Source organism: Lissotriton helveticus, chromosome 7 (genome assembly GCF_964261635.1).
Source record: "Lissotriton helveticus chromosome 7, aLisHel1.1, whole genome shotgun sequence".
Lineage (NCBI taxonomy): Eukaryota > Metazoa > Chordata > Amphibia > Caudata > Salamandridae > Lissotriton > Lissotriton helveticus.
The window spans coordinates 276,880,542-276,904,404 of NC_136068.1; the positions used below are offsets into that span (position 1 = coordinate 276,880,542).

Sequence of the window (23,863 nt, forward strand, 5' to 3'; positions counted from 1 at the left end):
GATAACCTCCTGCTTGCCCCGATGAACCTTGACCCACTGTGGTGGTATTTGCTTAAATTCTCAGATTGAAAACTATACGAACTTTGCAGGTCTCAGTGGTACCCATTTGGGCTTGGAAGAAACTACAGTCCGGTACTAATTTAATGGACTACTATATCCATCATGCCTCAGTGGTTGACGCCCATTAGGGCGGGACTGTATCATGAATAAAATTGAAAAGTTTCACCTGAAATCCGCTAATCCTTGCTTTTCTGTTGCCAGTGATCAAGAGCATACCAGCGCTCGAAACGCGTATGGCCAAAACAGACGAGGCATGAGGGCAGGCTGGTGACGGCGGCTGCCGGTGGTGCGTGTGCAGTAACCTCCTTGTGTGTGACAACTCCGTGAGGGCAACCTTGGTTTCTGTGATATATAGATATATATATATATATATATAGATATATATATATATATATATATATATATATAGATATATATATATATATATATATATATAGATATATATATCTATATCTATATATATATATATATATATATAAATAATCAAGGCTCCTCCTCAGCACGCTCTGCGCTCGCAGACACCGCTTCCACGCCAGCAGAAATGAGGAACGGACCAACGAAGTCAGCAAAAGATGTTTTTATTACCAAACAGAACCAGCGACGCGTTTCGAGCTAGAAAGCCCTTGTTCATGCTGCATATATATATATATCCATATATCCCAACAGGTAATTTGCTGAGTTCATATACTGGAGCAGCACGCTCAGCACATTTCACTTGGTATAAAGAAATCTTCTTTACTACAAAGAGGCTCACCTCAGGTGCACAGATGGCGTAACACCGCCTGACCAAAAGATGCATCTCCGCACTGCACATAATCCATGCAGTAGTGCTGTGTGAGAGTAAGGGCACTTTTTCAGGTTGCAGCACGGCAAATTATCTCCAATGTCACTCGAGCGAAAAGAGCTGCAAATGTGGACACCAATCTGGTGGAGTGTGCCTTAGTCCATCTAGCGACAGTGGCTTTTGTAACTGCAGTTCTCCAGTATTGGTGTCTTTCATAAATTCACATGTCTGAATCATTCCCCGTCGGAGTGAGAGTCCCACGGTACATAAAGCAATATAATGCCATAATAACCTACAAAAAACCTGGTAATAACCAACCAGGAAGTAAAGTAGCCCAAGCTACAGGAGAAAAAACTTCCACACTCATGACTATCCTAGTCATTTTGTATAGTCCAAACAGCAGCCAATCAGGCGACAGCACCCACCAGAAAGCCCTGCCCAGAGGCTCAGGCTCTCAGATTTTCTTCTTGCACAGGAGTGAAGGTAAAACCAACCTAGCCTATGAGCCTCTGAGGGGAGGTGGGATGGTTGCATGTGAATCTATGAAAGACACCAATACTGGAGAACCACAGATTACAGGTAAGTAACTATTGTTCTTCTCCAGTATTGGGGTGTCTTTCATAGATTCACATGCCTGAATCAGAGTAGATAGCAGTATATAATAATGCTTGGAAGACGCTATTTGTAGCATAAGTTTGTGCATATGAAAAACCCATAATCATAATGAAATGCCTCATTCCTAAAAGCATGAAAAATGTACAGTTACATAAGAATGTACATAATAATCGGCATGAAATAAGTGTCTGTAAAGCAGTAAAGAGGAGGAGGGAAACAGAGGCTATCCTTATCTGAAAAGATTACACAGAACTGCTTGACCCACAGAAGCATCAGTTTCGCTGGCTCCATCCAAACAATAGTGCTTGGTGAAAGTATGCCTGCTGGACCAGGTTGCTGCTCTGCAGATTTGCTGAAGAGGAACTCCAGCTAAAAGAGCAGTCGAGGAAGACACAGCTCTTGTAGAATGAGCCCCTGGAGTTGCCTGTAAAGGTCTTCCTGCTTGTATATGGCAAAAGTCAATAGCTGCAGAGATCCATCTAGCTATGGTTTGTTTAGACACTGCATGTCCTTGTCGTATCCTTCCATAAGCGAAGAACAATTGATCAGATTTGCGTACTGCAGAGATCCTCTGTAAATAGAACTTTAAACATCTCCTGATGTCAAGTGTATGCAATGCCCTTTCCGCAGGGGATTGCGGATTAGGAAAAAAAAATGTCCTTAAGATGACTGGCTCGTTCAGGTGAAAGTCCAAAGGCACCTTAGGCATAAATTTTGGGTTTGTGCGGAGCACTACTGAATTAGACGTGAACTGTAAGAAAGGTGGATGGACAGTGAAAGCCTGGACATCACGGACTCTTCTAGATGAAGTCAAAGCCAACAATAAATATAAATAGTGGATTGGTGTGCAGCACCAGAGTCATTTGGAAGTTGAAGGTAAATATGTTTGATAGTAAAAGCTTGATTAGGTCTCACACGTCGGAAAGACGTGAGAGCGAGTAGGAGGGAAACTTTCCATGTTAGAAATGTCGAATCCGTGAAATGGATTGGTTCAAAAGAAGCTTAGTGAAGCTGGGTCAATACGACGTTGAGGCGCCAAGTAGGTGGGGAAACGCCCGATGGGCCGGCACATCCTGTAGAGGCCCTAAAAGAACTTGCGAATAATCAGGGAGGAATAGAGAGACCTGAATCCGTCATGGCGAAAACGAGAAGTGCAGCCAGTACTTTTCAAGACGAAATGAGAAAAAGGGCTGACTTTGCCATAAGGAGAAAAACAGGTAGGATTTGCTCTGGTGTAGCGTGCACGGAATTGATGCAGACAGACTCGCACCAGATACCAAAGCGTTTACATTTTAGTTTATATACCCAAGTAGTGGAGGGGTTCTTGCGTTCGCGAGAAACCTCCCTTCAGTCTGAGGCAATGCACAAGTGAGGAAGAGTGCTCAGGTTGAAGCCGCGAGCTTGAGGCCTGAGGAATGTGGATGGCGAATCCGTCCATACTGCACTGTCAGAAGGTGCGGCAGAGGGCTAAGCGTGATAGGTTCGCAGCAAGGTAGTAGGAGGAGACCCGTGCACCACGGTCGGCGAGGCCGTCTGAGCACAAAGAGTGGGATGTGACATGGTTAGAACCTCATTTTCAGCTGGAGACGAGGCATAAACAGAATCGGCGGAAAAGCGAATGCAAATACTGTTGACGAGTTCATCTAATGCAGTTCCGCACGATCTTTAGTGGGGAAGCCAGATTGTATAGTATAGGCATTTGCGGTTGAGAGGCGATGCAAACAGATCCAGGTCTGGTTGGCCCCCCCAGGCATAAGATGTGGTCCAGGGTCTGTTGGTGGAGATCCCACCCGTGGTTGTCCTAGGCGGATCTGCTGAGGGACTCAGTCATGACGTTCGAGACCCTTGGAACATGTATTGCAGAAATATCAACGCGATGGTGAATGGCCTATTCGCAAATGTGTTGTGCTTGTTTAGGCGACAATGATCGCGTACCTCCTGGCTTGTTGAGATAGTGTATAGCGATAGTATTGTCTGTACACGCTAACACGGATTCCTCTCGCACTAGGAAGCGGAAGGCTTTCAGAGCCAGGAAACTGGATAACAGCTCCAAGCGGTTAGTGTATGACGTGCGTTGGAGAGGCGTCCATCTGCCTTTGATGGAAAAAACCCTGAAGGTGCGTTCCCTAACCTTCCAGAGAGGCATCGTTGGTAAGGGTGAGCGGTAGAGCGTCTGAGGAGGGAGCGGCCTGCTGCGACACTGGGAGCGTGGGCCAACCAGCCTAGCGGTGTCCTCATTCGAAAGGCAAATAAGATGTTGTCGTTGAATGAGCCAGATAGTTGTCGCCACTGCTTGTCTAGCTCCTCTAGCATTTTCTCATGTGTAATCTGCAGTTGGGAACCAACTGGATGCAGGTGGAGGCAGTGGCCAGGAATGACTGAGGATCTACTGAAACTGACTTTTTACGTAGAAGAACCATCAAGTGGGAGATGCAGGCCTGTCGTTCGTGTGACACAAAAACCCATGCTAGGTTTGTATTGATTGATGCTCCGAGAAATGTTCATATCGGAGCTAAGACTAGTAGGGACTTGTCATGATTTTTTGAAAATCAGGTTTTGAAATATTGACTGACAAGTCTGGGTGTGCTGGACTGCTTGTTGATAAGAGCGCGCCCTTCTTAAACAGTCGTCTAAGTAATGATAAATTTGTATGTCTTGCAGACGTAGACAGGCTGCCACTGGTGCCAGGATCCACATAAAGACACGTGGAGCGGACCGAAGTCCAAAAAGGTAGGACCTTGAATTGAAAAGGTTTGTACCTATCGTAAAGTGTAGCCACTTCCTATGCTTTAGAAGGATTGGCACATGAAATTAGACATCCTGGAGGTCGAGTGTAATTATAAAGTCGTTCTGGCAGTAGAACTTTAGGACCTTCTTGAGGTACATTTGAAAAGTTTGCACAAAGTTCTAAAATCGGGCACTTTCTTCCTGACTTGCTTTTTGATGAGGAACTGAGAGTAAACCCTAACTCTGTTGTTGGAGATTCGGAACCACTCATCAAAATCAAAAGTGTATCATCAAAAGTGAATCAAAATAGACACTTGTGCAAAACGACTCGCGTAGATGAGGAGGTACAGGTCCCCTTTGAAGGTGTAGCAAAAGGGAATTTGCCAAAATTCTAGAGGGTGCCCTTTCAACACAACTATTAGAACCCCCAACAGACAAATGGCATCATTGACCAAATGGAATAAAAGAGAAAAATTCCACCATTAGTCTTTTTGGGATGGATTAAGGGTGGGTTCTAAGGCAAGTCATTGTTTCCTGGAAGAATTACCTCCTGTATACGATTTAGAATCAAATAATGCAGTTGGTTCCGATTGTAGGAGTGATATTGGGTGGAACTCCTTGGAAAAGAGGATGTGGAACAGTAACCTCGGGCACCACGAAAGGGCTGCTTTCTGTACTGGAGAGAACCGAAGGCGCGGGTAGTGACTGCAGTGTCCGCTCAACATGTTGACCAAAGAGGGATTACCCATAAAAGGTATGTCCATTATTGTTGTCTGCAACTCTGGGCGAAAAACCGAGCATTCTGCCAACCTTGTCTTTGCAATACTGCCGCTGCTGCGAGCGGTCTAAAAACTTGGAGACGCAATGTGCACTGCACGGTCTATTGTTTCTGATGCATTTCTTCCATTCTTCTGCAGGATCCTTGAAGCCTCAGCCGAGGAGGATTTGGGAAGAAGGGCTACCTGTGCCATCATGCCAGACTACCTCTGGCAGTGGTACCTGCCCAAAATGGCTAAAGAATTGCCTGCTGAAACTGTGGTTCCAGCTATTGTGGAGAACTTTTTCCCCCCAATAATACGAGGCATCGACCTTCCCGGTCGGGAGAAAAACGTCAAAGGAGAAGCGGTATTGCGAGGACGCCGCTGGGCCGCCCGAGCAAAAGATGAGTTAGGTTGTAGTTGAGAGACAAGACAAGCAGGTGAATTGTCTGGCGTTTTAAATGTGTTGGAGGCGTGAAAGAACCGCCAGCGCAGATCTTGGGCTCAGGAAGAGTCAAATACCTCTTGTCAAATAAAAAGGTATCAGAGGAACTGAACAAACTTGTGTCCGTAGTTAATTGTAAAATCAAAGAGAAAAACGATCTGCTTCTTTCCTCGTGACGAGGGGAAGATGAAAGCGAGTCGCCGTTCTCTCCATGAGGAGGTTTGATCTTCCAATATCCACCGGAGGGTAATGTAATGGAGATTCAGGTGTAAGAGAGGGTATAATTTCGCCATGGAACAGGACATGGCAGCCTCGTCGTCTGAAAAACATAATTCTGGTCTTAAGGCCCCAGAGGCTGAGAGTCTGGCTAAGTTTTTAGCCAGGCCAAGAAATGATGGCGTTGAGTAAGGAGCCATCACATTGATGTAGCGGAAAAGCAGTTTACGACTAATAAATAGGCTACAAGAGCACTGTGCATATAGCCAACTGCCCACTGGGTTAACTGTTGACGAATCCAACCGTTGACTGGGTCAACCGGCGATGAGGCCAACCGTAAAGGAGGCCATCTGCGTCAACACAGCTAACTGTTGACAACGACAACCCTTGACAAAGCCAACCGTCGACGAAGCTTTCCATCGTCGACAAAGTCAATTGTTGGATAAAGTTGATATAGTCGAAGTAATTGCTGAAGTTTATCGTCTACGGAGCTGACCGTCGACGAGCCCACCATCAACGAAGCCAATGATCGACGAAGTACACCGTCGACGAAGTACACCGTTGACGAAGTACACCGTCCGCCGCACACCGTCCACGAAGTACACTGCCGGCGAAGTACACCGTCCACCGCCGATGAAGTACACCGTCCACCGCCGACGAGCCCACTGTTGACGAGCCCACTGTCGCCAATGGGCCAACTGTCGACGAGGACAACCGTCGACAAGGACAATCGTCGACAAGGACAATCGTCGACAAGGACAACCGTCGACAAGGACAACCGTCGACAAGGACAACCGTCGGCGAGGCTTATTTGACGGTCGTCGACGGAGCCACCGTCTACGACGCGGCCACCGTCGACGAGTCCGTCGACTAGGCTTAAACGGTCGTCAACGAGCCTACAGTCGACGAGAGGGCACTGTCCTCAGTCGTCGACGGAGCCACCACCGATGACGACGAGGCCACCGTCGACGGCAACTTAGAAGTTGAAGATGGCCTTCAGACTCGTCGACACACTCAATGTCGTCCTCGACAAAGTGACGACGACGGAATCTTTCATCGTCGACAGGCGTGTCGATGAACTGGCACCTTTCTATAGTGTAAAGGTGGCAGTAAGAGTCTGAAACGCCAGAGACCATGTCCAGTAGGCGTGGAGGCCAGCAGACTCCGTGGGGAAACAATATCCAGAGGATCCTGCTTTATCCTTGGAGGCCAAAAAGAAGAATCTCAGTTCCACACCCACGCTTAGAGAGGACTTAGCCTGTCCAGAACAAACACTCAATGTCAGAGACAGGAGTGTCAGAAAGTCTACAACTCGTGTAGCCACAGAAGGAGACGGGCCTCTCCGTTCTCAAAGGTCCTTTGAGAAATGGGTTCCACAGAACCTGCGACACCTCACCTGAATTCAGAAAAAAAAAAAAAGACAGGAGTATCGTGAGGGTCCTTAGAAAAAGAGCAAAGCTTTCCACAGGCGAAGCAGAGTTGAAAATAAAGACTTCTTTGAAGAAAAGTGAAAAAAATACTTGCAGAATGTAGAAATTTCGAAGAAAAAACTGAGCAGAGCTCAGGGAGACTCCCTTCACACGACGTGCGGTAGAAAATCTGAGAGCCTGAGCTTCTGGGGAAGACTTTCTGGTGGGTGCTGTCGCCTGATTGGCTGCGGGTTGGACTATACAAAATGACTAGGATAGTCAGGAGTGTGGAAGTTTTTTCTACGGTAGCTTGGGCTACTTTACTTCCTGGTTGGTTATTACCAAGTTTTTCTAAGGATATTATTGCATATTATTGCTTTTTTATGTACCGTGGGACTCCCACTCTGACGACGGGGAATGATTCAGGCATGTGAATCTGTGAAAGGCACCCCAATACTGGAGAAATGGACCATCTCAACAGGAGTGTTCTCTGAAATGGTAGAAGAACATTTCAAGTTGATAAACTGCAGATTACTTTATGAGGCTCAGATCAGGCGTAAACTTATTTCAAAATGGTTTGTAATGAAGGTACCCCTCTTTTGCAGTGAAAGCATGAACATGAAATCATTGAACAATGTCCACAAGAGTAAACTCTTGGTGAGGTAATTATTTGCACTGGATAAACTTTTAACTATCACACAAAAGACAGAATTTGGTTTGGATGAAGTGACACGGCTCTCAAGTTTGAAATAAGTGGAGCTAAAAACACAAATACTCTTAGCAGCAGACATAAACCTATTACATACCATTGTTTGAGAAGAAATTCATCACGTGTTTTTATCATTTGTTCCATAATGTGATTTACTAACAAGGCCCTCGTAGTTTCGCTTTGGCAGCATACCATGTGGTAAATGTTGATAAGCATTTGTCATTTTTCCTGAAACAAGAATATAATTAAATGAAAAATATCAAACACTAGGAAGAAAGGTCATGAAATTTTGACTTTTAATTACACAAAAACAATGACTTCATATTTTGAAACTGTATTAAACTCTAGTAGCACCATAGCTTGCAACTGAAGGAGCAATTAAAAAAATAAACAAACTTTATACCATTATTAACCTTTTGCATGCTGATGACGGCCCCCATCCGTCATGCACTACGGTGCTCGTGTGCTGATGACGGCTGGGGGCCGTCAAACCCATCCACTCGCGATTTTGCAGCACACGGGGAAAATCGCTGCAGCATGGAAGGGGTTAAAAGATGCTCCTGAAATTCTGCTCCAGTAGATGTTTAATAATACCACATACTGTCCTCGAAGATATTTGCCTACATTTGGCGGGGCGGAGCCAAGATGGCCAACTGAGCAGACTTGCTTGATCGGGACTCCGGCAACCAGCAGTTCGTGTGACCCCCCCCTCTGACTCACAGATTGGCCACCACCCAACGAGTTCATTGATGCCTGCTGGGAGCCTGTACTACGGCGGTTTATAGGGGTGAGTGAGCGGGTCAGATGGGGCATGCTGATCCAAGCAGTTAGAGCGGACTGGAGGGAGAAGCCAGACTGAGGCAAAGAGGAAAACCCGGGAGCCTGAAAAGAGGCAAAGAGTTGGAGAGCGAGGCGGCAGCAAACAGCGGCAATAAATGGTGCTGGTGTGCAACTCTACTGCCAGAGACCGTCGCAGGGAGTACCCGCAGACTCGCTCGGAGCAGTGAAGCCACACGGACAGAGCCGGGGAGTAACCGGACGGCTTCAGCATTGAGAGATCGGGGTGTGTTACGACCGCCAGTCATTGCACTTGTAATCATAAATAACAATGCCCCTGCTCTTACCCAGAGACAAGAGCCAGTCAATGTGCAGTAGTGCCCCAGGCCCTTAAGACGACTGACGATACGATGACTGCAGGGCCCATTTACTGCATGGCCTGCGATAATAACTGCTAGAGGAATATGCAGTGAGCACGGACGGGCCATACATAACGGATTTCTCCAGCTGACTAGGGTAGTATTTAGCCCTGGGAACTGCAGCAGCAACCAGGCAGCGGAGTTGATCTACTGGCTGGGTGGACGGGGGTGGGGGGTCCCTCCTTGCTCTCTACTGTTGGTGCATTATTTTTCCTTGCCCTGTGGTGAGAGGACATTAGGGCCCTTACAATTGCAACTAAGAGTACCCATTGAAAGATACTGAAGGGCCAAGGGGGAAGTGCCCTTTACAACTTTAAAGAATAGCCCTGGGCTAACTTGTGTATAGGAGGCCTGGGCAGAGTTTGGTTTTGGACCGAGCTCTGGCCGGTCGCTGTGTAGAAGTTAAACGGAAACTCAGAGCTTAAGGGTGGGAATATGCTTTGCTGCCCCCAGCACATTTAAGAGTTGATTGGCAAGGGAAGAGATATTTCTCCTACGGAGGCCAGGCAGTTGCTGGAAAGTCATTGATGTACAGACGATGGTGAATGTTGATTCAGTTCAATGTCTAGAAGATGATAGATGAAGCTGGGAATGCAGATACCATCTTAGGTAACCGGGGAGGGTAAGCTGCAAGCGAATGAGAATAGTACATGTGTTGGCAGGTAACTGGGATGGGTAAGTTATATATACACTTCACTCTTGGTAGGCATGCTATCAATGGCGTTGTTGCACCCAAGGGATCCTACATTTGGAACCACGGGGAGCATCGCGCTATACACGGGAAGTTAGGTTGTGCTATTGTAAGGTGGGGAATGACACCTATTGTGTAGACTGTGGTCAGCAACTTCGAGAGGGAGGACGAAGACTTGGCACTCCCAGAGGGGTGCCCGGACCTTCCTTTCAACTGGTACCGTGAATGAGACCTATGGGGTGACCGAGGCAGTGCCAAGCGCAGACCTGCAAGCAGCTTTAGGGACCACTCACTCAAAGCTTTCGGAGCCATGGCCCAGCAGTTGAAGCACTACTTCGAATCGTGGTCATGTTTCAGGCACAAGAGACAAACCAGGTGGGACAAGTCAAAGAGACGGCATGGGGACAGGCGCTGCACGGCTTGAATCCAGACTTCTTGGACATGAAGGAAGCAAATCCTACATGGCAAAAAAAGTAAACAAAAAGTCGAAAAAAAGCCTTTCTAGAAGTGATAAAGGATAGCTCTCTTCACACAGCTGAACTGGTAGGCGCGGAAAGAAAAGAGCCAACGGGCTGTTCTTATAGCCCATTGGGAACCTTGTGTATTTCAGTTGAAAACCAAGAGCGGAAACGCTGTCCAATCTCTGCTTTCAAGCACTACATTGCCACTGGAGACATCCAAGGTTCTTTTGTAGTTTTTACTGATTATATTGTTTATGAGTGCCGTACTGTGTGTATTTTGTATTACAAAAGTGAGTGTATGACTATTTAAACATTTGTAGTTAGGAATGATCCGGTTTTAAAAAAAAACGGATAAAGTGGATTATTCATTTGAGAGACACCGTGTTCAGTTACTCCCTGGCACTCCAATTGAGAGAGTATTTCTTTAACAGGTGCTTTAGCATCCTGTTTAATAGGATACTGTGGTTGCACTTGTGGGCTGGATCATAAAGGAATTACATGATCAGGAGAATCCTTATCACAGCCAATATGATTGTGATTTAATGCAAGGGCTAGTGCAAGAGCCCATTTTGCCCAGCAAGCATGTGTAACTTGGCCAGGGAAAGAGAGCAGAAAAGGAAGATTTATGTGGTGATGTTTATACAGACTGTAGGGGCCACTCAACCTCCGCAAGAAGAAGGTCATAATATAACATTTAATTTTCACAGAATATGGTTGGTGCGCGGTATGTCACCCTCAATTTGAATGTCTAGATCATATAATATACCTGGAAGGGATACGTGGCTGTCTGGGGTCTCAACTGTAATATAAGTATCGGTTGCTTGCACTACCAAAAACACCTGGATATTATGGCGCACTATTGTGACTTCTGCCACATGGTGGATAGTCCCCTCCCAATTCACATTCAGGAGGAGGGTTTTCAGTGTCTGTGGCATAATTAGAGGTTATAGACGCTACTTTCTTTTTCTGAGAAGAGGCTTTATATTGAGGAAGCTTTTCCTCCTTTTTTACCCTAACTACAGATGAGCGTTGTGTCTCCCTATTAGGTTTCACGTATACTTCTTGTCTGTGTTCAAATAGCCCTCCTCAGTGGTAGTGCTTGTCAGACGATTACTGAAAGGAAGGAGGAGAACGTCTATCAGGAACCCAACACCTATCAGGAGTTTTGATTTTTTGCAGTTATGAAAATCGTACGGCCTCTCCGAGGACTCTGGGGGTGGAGAACCTCCGAAAGGTATACCCTTCAGTGGTTGGTTGAATTTATCCCATGTTTTTTTTAACGGACTCACAGGAGGGCGTGGCTTCCATATGCGTGCTAGGTTTGCCAAGAGGAGCTTTAGTAGTTTTGGTTCCCAAATCATTGTGTCCAAAGGATGTTTAGACATCAGCAATAATTATGGGCAACTCGCATTTATGGTCGGCTACTGCTACAGTTGTGAGCTACTCTCGTATAGCCAGAGAACCTGCTTCACCTTTAATGAAGAAACATCACAGACACTACGGGAACATTAGCCATTAGCTTCATCCCCAAATACAGGTCAGCAGCTGTCCAGTGTCGGTGTGTAATTGTTTTAAAATGTGTGGTAAGACTGACATTGAGGGAGTGCCATGACTGAGTGTATAGACAGATGTGAACACTGTCCCCTAGCTGGTAGTCTCCAATAGCAGGACGTATTCCATGGGGTAATCACATCGTAAAGATTATGTGTTTGTCTTGTGGTCCCATAAGAGTAAACACAGTTTCAAGTTGATCTACATATGGAGTGATACGAATTTCCTCACGATTAGTGGATATTTTGACCATAACTGAGTGAACAATTATAGGACTTATTGTAGGTACTGTAGGCACCTGGGTTTGTCCCAGTGGGCCAATCCTTGCAGGTTGTGCTAGCAAGGTGTGTTAACCATCTATATAACTAGAGATTTGTAAAAAGTCTGTGTTTGCATAAGGATAAGACATATCCAGCTTTAACCAGCCAGGTCACCCCATCATTACTGAGGGCACTCATGTGTACAGGTGTGGGAGGGTGCCAAGCAACCAAGTACTGTGTTCCAAGTAAGATAGTGGTATTTCCGTGAGCATAAAATGACTATATAGATCTGATGCTGCAGGTGTGGTGTATGCATTTACAATTTTTAAGTTCAGGTTGGGGTACATGTGCATGGACAGCAGGTCTGCAATTTATAAGAATAATAGGCTGTGGTAAAAATCGGAGTTATTATTCTAAATTGGTCTCAAATTTATTCTAGAGTGTGCGTCTCATTTACTAACTTTGGGTGTACAACAAATGCTTAACTCTACCCTCTGATAAGCCTAAACTGCTCTACCACACGAAAACAAATAGATCACCTGAGATTATCAATTTAACCCAGTAAACCAATAAGGGTTGTCTGTACGTTTTCAATGGTGTGCCCTTACATTGGAACAACCACATTAAAAGCCAGCTTCCTACAGTAATCTTAGTTTGAATAAGTAGTCTTCTGCCACGTTCTCTCCAAACACCAGGACATACATAATTCAATTTTGTTAGGCTATACATAGTTTGCGAACCATATTCACTTGCTTCATCTTCCTGATCAGATTGCAAAATCTAAGTCGGTTGTAATGCGGATACCTTCAATGGTGAATGCAGAGGTGTGATAACTGCATTTGATCACTTCGACAGAATGGTCATAGAGGGTATTGTAGTCATCAGCATAGTTTCTCCAGTCAACGGCATGGTCACTGTTGCAATGCTGCGCGGGTTTCTATATGGAAAGCACGCACTGGGTCTATGTCTATGTGGGGTTATTTAAATAGCGCAACTGTTACTCCTGGGAGTGTCCTGGCTCTACTGCTGAAAGGGTGACAGCAGGGGAAGAAAGGAACTAGCAGCTGGAAAAAAGCCATGTATTAGGTCTTAAGCTTTTTCTGAATTACAGGTGCTGTCATGATACATCGGAGGGTCAAAGGCAGTTTGTTACAGAGGGAGGGGCCCAAGAAAGAATGGGCTTTGACCAGAGACCATGCCTTCCTGATTGGCGGGATTCTGTCAAGGCGGGGATTCGCAGAGCGAAGGATACCCTGGGGGGCATAGAAAAGCCTGGGCTAGTTCCGTATAGGGCTTTCTGGGTCACAAGAGGAGTCTTACCGGCAACCAGTAAAGACTCTTAACCCCTTCCATGCGCATGACGAGCTGAGCTTGTCAGGAGTTGCACCGCTCGCATGCCCATGACGAGCTCAGCTCATCATGTAACACGGCTGTTCGCAAAAAGCCGCACAGCGCAAAAATAGCGGCCGCACGCATGCGGTTAAGAAGACTTGACACATGAGTCATGGGAGAGCCCAAAGATAGTCCACACCGCTGCATTCTGGACCAGCTGCAGCCCAGTAGTCAGGTATTTGGGCATGCCTGAACAGAGAGTTCCCATAGGCAAGACCAGACATGATCAGGGCTTGATTCACTTGTCTGGCCACAAAGGACAATAAGAACAGAAACTTCCGAAGAAGGGCAAAACAAGTGCCCACCACAGAACTTACTTGAGAATGGAATAGCAATTGACCAGATAAATTTAAAGCCAGGTTTTTCACCATCAGATAATTAGGGCATCAGATGGCCAAAAGGCCTGCCAAGGTGTCTCAGCTGCTGAACTAAAAAAAAAAAAAAAAAAAAAACAGCTGTGTCGACTGATGGTCTAGTCGTTGACGGTTTGGTGGGACCCAATACATTTGTTTATAAGATTTATTTTTTTTGTTCTTTTTAGAGGCAGATCTTCAGTCTATTTCCTGGTTTAGGGGCAGATGGGATGGCTGCAAGAGCTGTTCCAAACAAGTCCAAATCTGGAAACTAAATAAATTGTGCAAGTGCTTGAAGGAGCACTTTTCACTGAATCTTGCATGAAGATCGGGCATCTCCTTTAGAAAGAGATATATTTTTTTTGCCCTCAGGTACTATTAAGGAGAGAGAAAGGAGGTTTGGTCCTTAAAAGTTTTAGATAAAAAAAGTCCCCCAAATGTCACATTTAGATTTCTTCTATTTCGGATACAGACAATAAACACACTGTAAATGACTATCTTCAATTTACATCTTTTTTCAGACCACGGTATGAATAGGCCTTGAAGAGAATTCTCGTCTGTCAGGTATGGTGACAGTTGGCTTTCCAGTAAAAAAAGATCTCCCTGGCCTAGACATTTATACAATTCCCCAATACACAACTGGGTGTGCTTGTGCCCTAGATTTGAACCAGCCTCATCTTCAGCACAGATCAAGAAAAGTGCATTTAAGGTTCAGTGAAAGGTCAGAGCTGAGCACTATCAGAGGATTCCCTCACACACGGCATGTGGTAGAAACCCGAGCTATGGTGGTCTCTAGAGTTGTAGGAGATCTTAAGGTTCAACCTCATTGACTTTTGGGTGATTTCAAATAAGGTGCATGTGCTAACAAAAGTACAATGCTGCTTCAAGCCGCGGGCCATTTTCCACTGTATACTGCTATTTTAATGTATCAGGACTCCCAGAATGATGACCGGGAATTATTCTATGCAAAAACAACAGTTGATGGACAGAATGCAGAACAATGACAAAAGTATGGCACACCTGAAGTCATCTTGATTGGAATAAAGTGGTAACACTTAATACATTTAATTTAAAAAGGAACAAAATGGAGGGGTTTCATTTTGCCATAGAAATTTTATTATATATATATATATATATATATATATATATATATATATATATATATATATATATATTCACTGAAAAAACCATAGGTTTTAAACACGTTATAGTTAGGAAGTAGCATTTAAAAAACCTATGAAATTCACTGAAAAAACCATAGGTTTGACACCAGTTATATAGTTAGCTGGAAATTTTACTCGCATAAAACCAATGAAATTCCCACGTTATAGTTAGTTGGACTCACTATAACTTGCGCGTGCAATGCACTGCTGATGACGTCACATATTACATCACTCATGACATGGTCAGTGACATAAGTCATGACATCACTGATCACACCATCCTTGTGACAGAGTGACAGACCTCTTTTCACTGTAATGTAACCCTTGAAACACATATTCAAAAACAGAAACTAAAAATTTCAAAAAAATGGATACCCATACCAGTTACAACAACCAATTCAATAATTCCACCATCTATATACACATCCACTCATTGATCAACAGTTCTATATAGTCACTCGTACATATAATCACTCATGATATGTAGTGATACACCTATACATCCTGTTACACACCGACAGTCATCCAAAAGATACTCACACATGCAAATAAACTATTGAACATCCATTTATTTGCATATACAGCTATACACACACACAACCACCTTACTTCTATGGAAACTTACACATACTTACTCTCTTAAACAATCACTTATAGAAACACATACTTATCTAAACAGGAACTCTTACAATCTCTTTCTCTCACATATACTCACTTATATACATCAATATTCACATATATTAGATTAAAACATATGTAGTTACTGATAAAGACACTAGTGAGATAGTCATTCACTCACTAAGACACACATATACACACTCTTCCACCCATACAGTCCTGCACATATGCTGTCTTCAAAACACATACAAAGAGAGTCAGTCATTCATGCATCTATGTGTTAAGTAATACCCCCACCAAACCATACAAACACTCATACTGATACTAACAAAAACATCTAATAACATATATACATACACATGTAGCTACTCACCAACCCATGCAACCACTTATACACAAAGTGAAACACTAATACATATATTTAAATATTTAAACATTACTCTCTAATATATGTATTCACTAAGATACACTTAATAAACCAGTTAACCAATCCATTTTTTTTTTAAAACATCCAAGTAATCACTTATTTAAACATTTATTCTTCCATCAACTTTTACATATACATGTATAACACATATTTATTTTTTAAAAAGACACACATTCACTGGATAGTGTCATCAGTGATGTCATGACTGATGTCACTGACCATGTCATGAGTGATGTAATATGCGACGTCATCAGCAGTGCATTGCACGCGCAAGTTATAGTGAGTCCAACTAACTATAACGTGGGAATTTCATTGGTTTTATGCGAGTAAAATTTCCAGCTAACTATAACTGGTGTCAAACCTATGGTTTTTTCAGTGAATATATATATATATATATATATATATATATATATATATATATATATATATATATATATATATATATATATATATATATATATATATATATATATATATTACCTACTGGCAGTCGCCAGTAGGTATATATAGTTAGGATTTTTTCTCTATGGGTTTTTTGAAAATTCTATGTCTAATAACTTTGGCGTTTGTGGACGGAATTGGCTGAAATTTTCAGGAAAATGGCACATTTTGTTTCTGAGCAGCCCCTGAAAATTGGGGGGGGGGGGGTTCGTCCAGGGGGGGGTCGAGAAAAAAGGGGGGTCCCAAAACGTGTTTTTAACATTGAGTTTTCCATAGGGCGGTTGGCCTCACTTTTAGCCCGAACGGCTGAATGGATTTGCACGAAACTTGGCAAAATTGTAGGGACTGGTAGCCCGATGTGCCTTTTGTAGGTCTCAATATATGTGCTACAGTGGATTTTGAGAAATTAACGTTTAAAAAAAGATATACATCTGTAACAGCGGACCGGGCAGCGCTCCAGGACGCGTACTTTTCGCGCAACGGAGCTTTGTGAAGCGAAGCTGATTGGTTCTCCGGCGTCTGTCAACATTCCAAACAGTCCGTAGCGGCCGCCATCTTGTCTCTCGGTAGGATCGAGAGACAAGAGGAGGCCAAAGCGAAGGGGCAAATGACCATAAGGGGGAATAGTAGATCCTCGCTGACCCCCTAGGTTTGATGTGGAGGTTTTAAAAGGGCCCCGCGGGGCAAAAAAAAAAAAAAATAATAATAATAAAACGGCTGAATGGATTTGCACGAAACTTGGCAAAATTGTAGGGACTGGTAGCCCGATGTGCCTTTGCTAGGTCTCAATATATGTGCTTCAGTGCATTTTGAGAAATTAACGTTCAAAAACAAGATATATATCTGTAACAGCGCTCCGCTTCGCGGAGATAAAATTATATCTGTATTACCTAGCTGTTGCTAACACCAGTTAGCGACGGCTAGTAGGAGATAGCGACCATCTTGGGCCCCACTTTGCATGTGAGTGATATTTATCACTAATGACATGCAAAGTGGGCATGCCAAGATGTTGCGACTGGAAACAGTCGCTAACATCGCTATCTCCTATTATCAACTTTTGGAAATATTCGAGATAAGCGCGAATATCTCCAAAAAGAAACAGCTGCCCTGAGCAGTTCTTAGCCATGTTATCCAATGGGAGGTGGATAACATGGCTAAGAGCATTAGCTCGGTAATGCATGAATATCGCTGAGTTTTCAGCGATATTAATGCATTGCGGTCGTTTTTTATCGTATTTGCGATAAACCTTGATAATAGCAAGGTTTATCTGCGATAATTTCTGACGGTAAAAAAATCTTTGCAATGCATCGTTAGGGATAAATATCGCTTAACTTTGGTAATATGCCCCAACGTCTGTTAACGTTCGATTCGAAGGAAATCAGGAAGTGTTGAAAAACATTGTCTGCGCCATCTTGTCTTTTTTCAAATGCCACACTTTTGTCGTGCACGGCAGCCATTTTAGATGCCTTGACCAGACCCACTCTGTGCACGCTGTCGATCCTTAGCATGGCTCCCCACCCTCGCAAGCATCTCACCCAGGCAGTGGTCACCCCCGCTCTCTGTCTTATGCATGGGTAATAAACCTACCCCCATCTGCGCTGCTCTTCCCTGAGAATCACACCCTGTGCCCGCCCGACACCTCCCTTTCGCCCTATTCACTACCGCACCCTCTGACACTCCTTTTCCTCTGTGTCCGATTGTCCAGGCCGGTCCTAGGCTATCAGCTAGCCCTGCAGATGTAGTTTATGGCCACAGCTGTAAAGAATCACCCCTCTTCAAAGGAGTTATAGTAGATCAAGGCCCACACTCGATGAGATCCGTCACAGCAGAAGCGTTGCTATTATCTGAAAACCATCCTGTATTGTGATTGGGGAGGGGACCGAGCGTGAAGCGGAAGATTCCAGGGATGACTCTTTGTACATCAAAGTTTTTACAATTATGTGTCACATTAAAAATATATAGCACTCCGACAAAGTAGTAAGATTATAAAACTTTAATAATTTATAAATATATACAAGAAAACAAAAATAGTAATAACATATAAACATTTTTAGGGAAAAACAACGAAGTAGCGGTCGGCTGTGCGAATAGTCCCAACGCAGCACAACGTCCAGATTTCCGGCGTGGGGCGTCGCGGGGGGTGGGTCATCAGTAGCAAACTGTTGTGCGAATAGTTCCAAGGCAGCAGAACGCGCCGAAATCTAGATGACACGAAAGTGATGTCTAGTAAGTTGCCACCCAGCAAATAACGGCGTGGGGCGTCGCGGGGGGTGGGTCATCAGTAGCAAACTGTTGTGCGAATAGTTCCAAGGCAGCAGAACGATGGCACCAAGGTAATGTCCAGTAAGTTGCCGCACTGGTTTTGGTATCCTACAATGCTGCTCCGAATAACGGCGTGGGGCGCCCCGGGGGAGGCGGCGTGAACGGGCCTCTCCAGGTGGAGTGTCATCTGTTGTAGTGGGGCGCCCCTTTACCGTTTCAGTTGCCATTCCGTCCGTTTTTGGTCCACTGTGTCAAAAGCCGCAATTCAGCTGAGTTGCGCCCACTCTTGCGGTGCAGCGATAGGCGGCTGTCACAGGACTCTCAAAATGGCGGCAGGCTCTTTCCTTTTTGGGCCTGGTCCACTGAAATGGCCCTGGGACACCTTGGAAATCGGACGCTTGTCTGCTAGGTCTTGGACCCCATTCTCGAAAGCGTCCCCTCCGCCTTGAGAATTCATCAAAAGTTTTGGGGGCCCGACTCCTGCAGGCTTCTGGTGGGGAGCGGCTGCTATGATTGCTCGCGGAATGACCACGACGGAGCTACGAGATGGTGGTGCTCTCATGCTGACGCCAGTTTAGTCTGAAACATCCAGAAACAAGGTGGGGCTTTCATCGTTTGGGGAAAAAAAAAAAGTTTTCATCCAATGAAAAAAGTGTTGTTTTTAGGTCATATGATCAAGCCTTCCATCATTAGGAAACCAAAAGTAAAATGAACCAATGAAAAGTTTTATAAACAAGTCACATGACCTGTTATGCGGCATAGGGTATAAAATGCGGAGAAAATACGTTGGCACGTGAGGCGGCGTCAGTAGCGGACCGATGTGCGAATAGGCCGAAGGCAATACAACGCGCCAAGATCCGGATGGCACCGAGGTGGTGTCCAGCAAGTTGCAGCACTGGTGTGGCCATCCTACAATGCTGAAAGTCGGCGTGGGGCGCCCCGTTGGCCTGTGAGTTTGCGTCAGTAGCGGACCGATGTGCGAATAGGCCGAAGGCACCACAACGCGCCAAGATCCGGATGGCACCGAGGTGGTGTCTAGTAAGTTGTCGCACTTCTGTGGCCATCCTACAATGTTGAAAGTCGGCGTGGGGCGCCCCGTTGGCCTGTGAGATGGCGTCAGTAGCGGACCGATGTGCGAATGGGGCCAAAGGCAGCGCAACAATATTTTCTGATTTGAAGACACCACAAGGCGCTGAGATGCCAAGATCCGGATGGCACCGAGGTGGTGTCTAGCAAGTTGTGGCACTGGTGTGGCCATCGTACAATGGTAAAAGTCGGCGTGGGGCGCCCTGTTGGCCTGTGAGATGGCGTCAGTAGCGGACTGATGTGCGAATGGGGCCAAAGGCAGCGCAACAATATTTTCTGACTGACACCACAAGGCGCTGAGATGCCAAGTTCCGGATGGCACCGAGGTGATGTCTAAGTTGCGGACTGATGTGCGAATGGGGCCAAAGGCAGCGTAACAATATTTTTTGTATGGAAGATACCACTAGGCGTTGAGATGCCAAGATTCGGATGGCACCGAGGTGATGTCTAGCAAGTTGCTGTACTGGTGTGGTCATCCTACAATGCTGAAACTCGGCGTGGGTCGCCCCATTAGCCTGTGAGATGGCGTCAGTAGCGGACCGATGTGCGAATAGGCCGAAGGCAGCACAACGCGCCAAGATCCGGATGTCACCGTGGTGGTTTCATAGTTGAGAGGCACTTCATCTGCAGTGGGGCGCCGAGATCCGGATGGCACCGAGGTGATGTCTAGCAAGTTGTGGTACTGGTGTGGTCATTCTACAATGCTGAAAGTCGGCGTGGGGCGCCCCATTAGCCTGTGAGATGGCGTCAGTAGCGGACTGATGTGCGAATGGGGCCAAAGGCAGCGCAACAATATTTTCTGAAGAGAAGACACCAAAAGGTGCTGACATTCCAAGATCCGGATGGCACCGAGGTGGTGTCTAGCAAGCTATGCAGTTGAGTTGTGTGCGCACTTGCGGCGAATAGGTCGAAGGCAGCATAACAATGTTTTCTGAATAGAAGACACCACAAGGCGTTGAGATTCGGTTACCACCGAGGTGATGTCTAGCAAGTTGCCGCACTGGTGTGGCCATCCTACAATACTGCTCCGAATAACGGCGTGGGGTGCCCGAAGGGGGGGGGAGCCGGCGTGAATGGGCCTTCCTAGGTGGAGGCTCGTCTGCTGTAGTGGGGCGCCCCTTTACCGTTTCAGTTGCCATTCAGCTGAGTTTCGGCTGCTCTTGATGCTACAGCGACAGGCGGCTGCAAGAGGACTCTCAAAATGGCGGCCTGTTCTTTGGATTTGGGCCTGGTCCACTAAAATGGCCCTGGGACACCTTAGAACTCGGACGCTCGATTTTTTTTTCCTTTCCTGTACATGCAAAAAAAGGTAAATGCCCGGTACGTTACACGCTTCATCTGCCACGATGAACTCTCCAGAGGAACCGAAAAAAAATATAGTTGTGGTAACTATACCATGCATCGTCATATGGAGAGGTGGCACCAATTAATTATAGTGCTGCATAAAAGAGAGATTTGGAGGAGAACCCCTGACCTGCTAGTACATTCATCAAAGAAGTGGCACTGAGAGCTTCAGAGGCAAGGGAAACGGTCCCAAATATTTAGAAGAACTTTGGAAAGATTAAAATGACATGTTTAGATTGTGGCAAATTAATTTCATGTGGACAGATGAGTGTTACTCTAATAAATACAGCATATGAACATCATCATAGTCGATGGTTGGTAGAGACATTTTGACTATATCCTGGACCTGCCCGTCCTCGCCCAAAATGGCGCCGGAATAAATGGGACTCGTAACTCCTTGTTGTGTACTGGTTGCAGAACCTTGAAATCACGAGATACGTATGCAGTTTTGAAGCACATGGCGGGCGGGGACGAGAATTGTTGAATATTTCGACATCCCTATTGATATTAAGTTCTGATGTGTTATTGATTACTGTACTGTTGAAAGTTCGAATTAACGTCACCCATGGTACTTGCCCGCAAATGTATATCTAGATAATTTTATTGTAACTGGCCCTGTCGTATTTTAATTATAAAATGTACGTCCACCGATTCCGTAACGGTTAGACACCTTAGTTCTTGCAACCTAATGGCCCGCCCGTTACGTTCCTCTACAGTGTAAATGTCTATTCATCATATACGATTACAGTTTGCTCCGTGGCAGGCCCACGTGGTTATAGGCTCGTATTTGTATAATGAAATTTTCACAATAAAGGTTTTTAAAAGAAAACATGGTAGTAGTATATACATTGGTAAAGTTTTTAATAATAGTGACTGTTTTAGAATCATTAAAAGGCAAGTGAAATAAAGCAGACCAATTACATGAAGGGTAAAAGGTATAATACGAAGGAACGCAGTAAAGATAAATGGTCAAGGGCTGTTGTGTTTTCTATTCCTGCAACATAAAGTGATCGATAAGAATCTCATATTCAGGCGTATCGGCGACTAAGACAGCAGGTCGACCCTCTTTTGCTCAACGGCTCAGTCATGGGACGAAGAAACGCTCTTTTTCTCGAAAAAAGAATATATTTTACTTGCAGGACAGTTGTAAAATTTCCGGGAAAGTACATTAGCCTGGAACATTATAACATATATTTAAGAAAAAATAATGTTCGGAAGTAATGAAAAGCGTAATTTTTAGGTCATATGACCAAGCCTTTCATCATTACAATAAGAAAAGTAAAATGAACCAATGAAAAGTTTTATTAACAAGTCACATGACTTGTTATGCTTACGTTATGCGCTGCGCGCCCCGGATGACTTCCGGATGCGCTAACGCGGCGCGTCATATGACACATTACGCGACAACGCAGGTACAGAATATAGTCAAAATGTCTCCACCAACCAGCGGTCGGAACACAACCCCTTTCAGCAGGCTAAATAGTTCTGTTAAATGACAACAGAAGGGACAGGCAACAAGAACCATCAGTCAAAGAGGGGAGGGCTAGTTCTTCTCTACCGGGTTACATTGGGGCGCTACCGGAACTGATCGAATTGGTAGTCTACAGTGTTTCTGGATGTTTCAGACTGAAGCTGGGGTTAGCATGAGAGCAGCACCATTTCGTAGCTCCGTCGTGGCCATTCCGCAACCAATCATGGCAGCCGCTCTTTATCGTTATTTTGGGCGGGGTGGGTGGCGGAGCCGAGCTGTTTTGCAGCCATCATTGTGTGGAGTTCAGTTCATCTCACTAGTTTTGTATTTGTCATGAGGGGTTGTTCCTAATGTTTCTATTTTAGCGAGGTCAAAAAGAGATCCCATTAGTGGCCTACTGATTTTGCTCGATTCCTTTTCTTTTACACGATTTTTCGTTATCTGCAAAGACTAAACAGAGTATTGCGACTCTGTGTTTGTTTGTAAATAGAGAATGAACCAAAGAGAACTAATTCTAAAACAGTAAATACTTGGATAACAATCAATCAAATGGAGAGAGAAGCAGGCACGACGGATTACAACGGGGGCAAAGGCCTGCGTTAACTACCTTTCACTATCTGCAAAGAGAGAGTACTCCTAATAGAAATGAGGGGGGGGGGGGGCACCATTCAAAGCAGATCAGTGTGCATAAACACGAAAATGTTTTCACTTACCACGTACTTGACATTCGACAGCTTATGATATTTGCTATTAAAAAACCATTGAAATTCACTGAAAAAACCATAGGTTATAGACCATATATAGTTAGGAATTAGCATTTACAAAACCTTGAAAATTCACTGAAAAAACCATAGGTTATAGACCATATATAGTTAGGAATTAGCATTTAAAAAACCTTATTTTACTCACACAAAACCATTGAAATTCCATATATAGTTAGTTGCACTAACTATATATCGCGCACCCGCAATCCACTGCTGATCATGTCACATATTACATCATTCATGACATGGTCAGTGACATCACTGATGACATCACTGATGACATCTCAAATGACATCACTGATGACATCACTGATGACATCTCAAATGACATCACTGATGACATCTCAAATGACATCACTGATCACATCACTGATGACATCATTCATGTGATAATACGATGAACCTCTTCAGACTCTAATATAACCTTAGATACACTCAGTGTAAACAGACACTCATAGACTGTCACTCATCCATGGAGTTACTCAGACACTTAGTCAGTCATGCAAAGAATCAATCACACCTCCATTTCCTCAACTATACAGTTATACACACCTTACTTATTCAAACATATACTAAAACATATTTACTCACTTATACAATCCTGGATACAAGTTCACAATGATCCATACAGCCACTCACACATTCACTGGCTCTTATGCA

The 23,863-nt window shown here is 44.7% G+C and overlaps 1 protein-coding gene across 3 annotated transcripts in view; it reads right to left on the reverse strand.

The window, feature by feature from the left end:
• Nucleotides 1-23,863, reverse strand: part of ZNF217 (zinc finger protein 217) — a 143,482-nt gene that overhangs the window by 58,875 nt on the left and 60,744 nt on the right. For all 3 annotated transcript variants that reach the window (XM_078652053.1, XM_078652054.1, XM_078652055.1), the window contains one exon: nt 7,821-7,951. In XM_078652053.1, coding sequence (XP_078508179.1) covers nt 7,842-7,951 — 110 coding nt within the window. In that variant the 3' untranslated portion in view covers nt 7,821-7,841. The remainder of the gene's footprint in view (nt 1-7,820; nt 7,952-23,863) is intronic.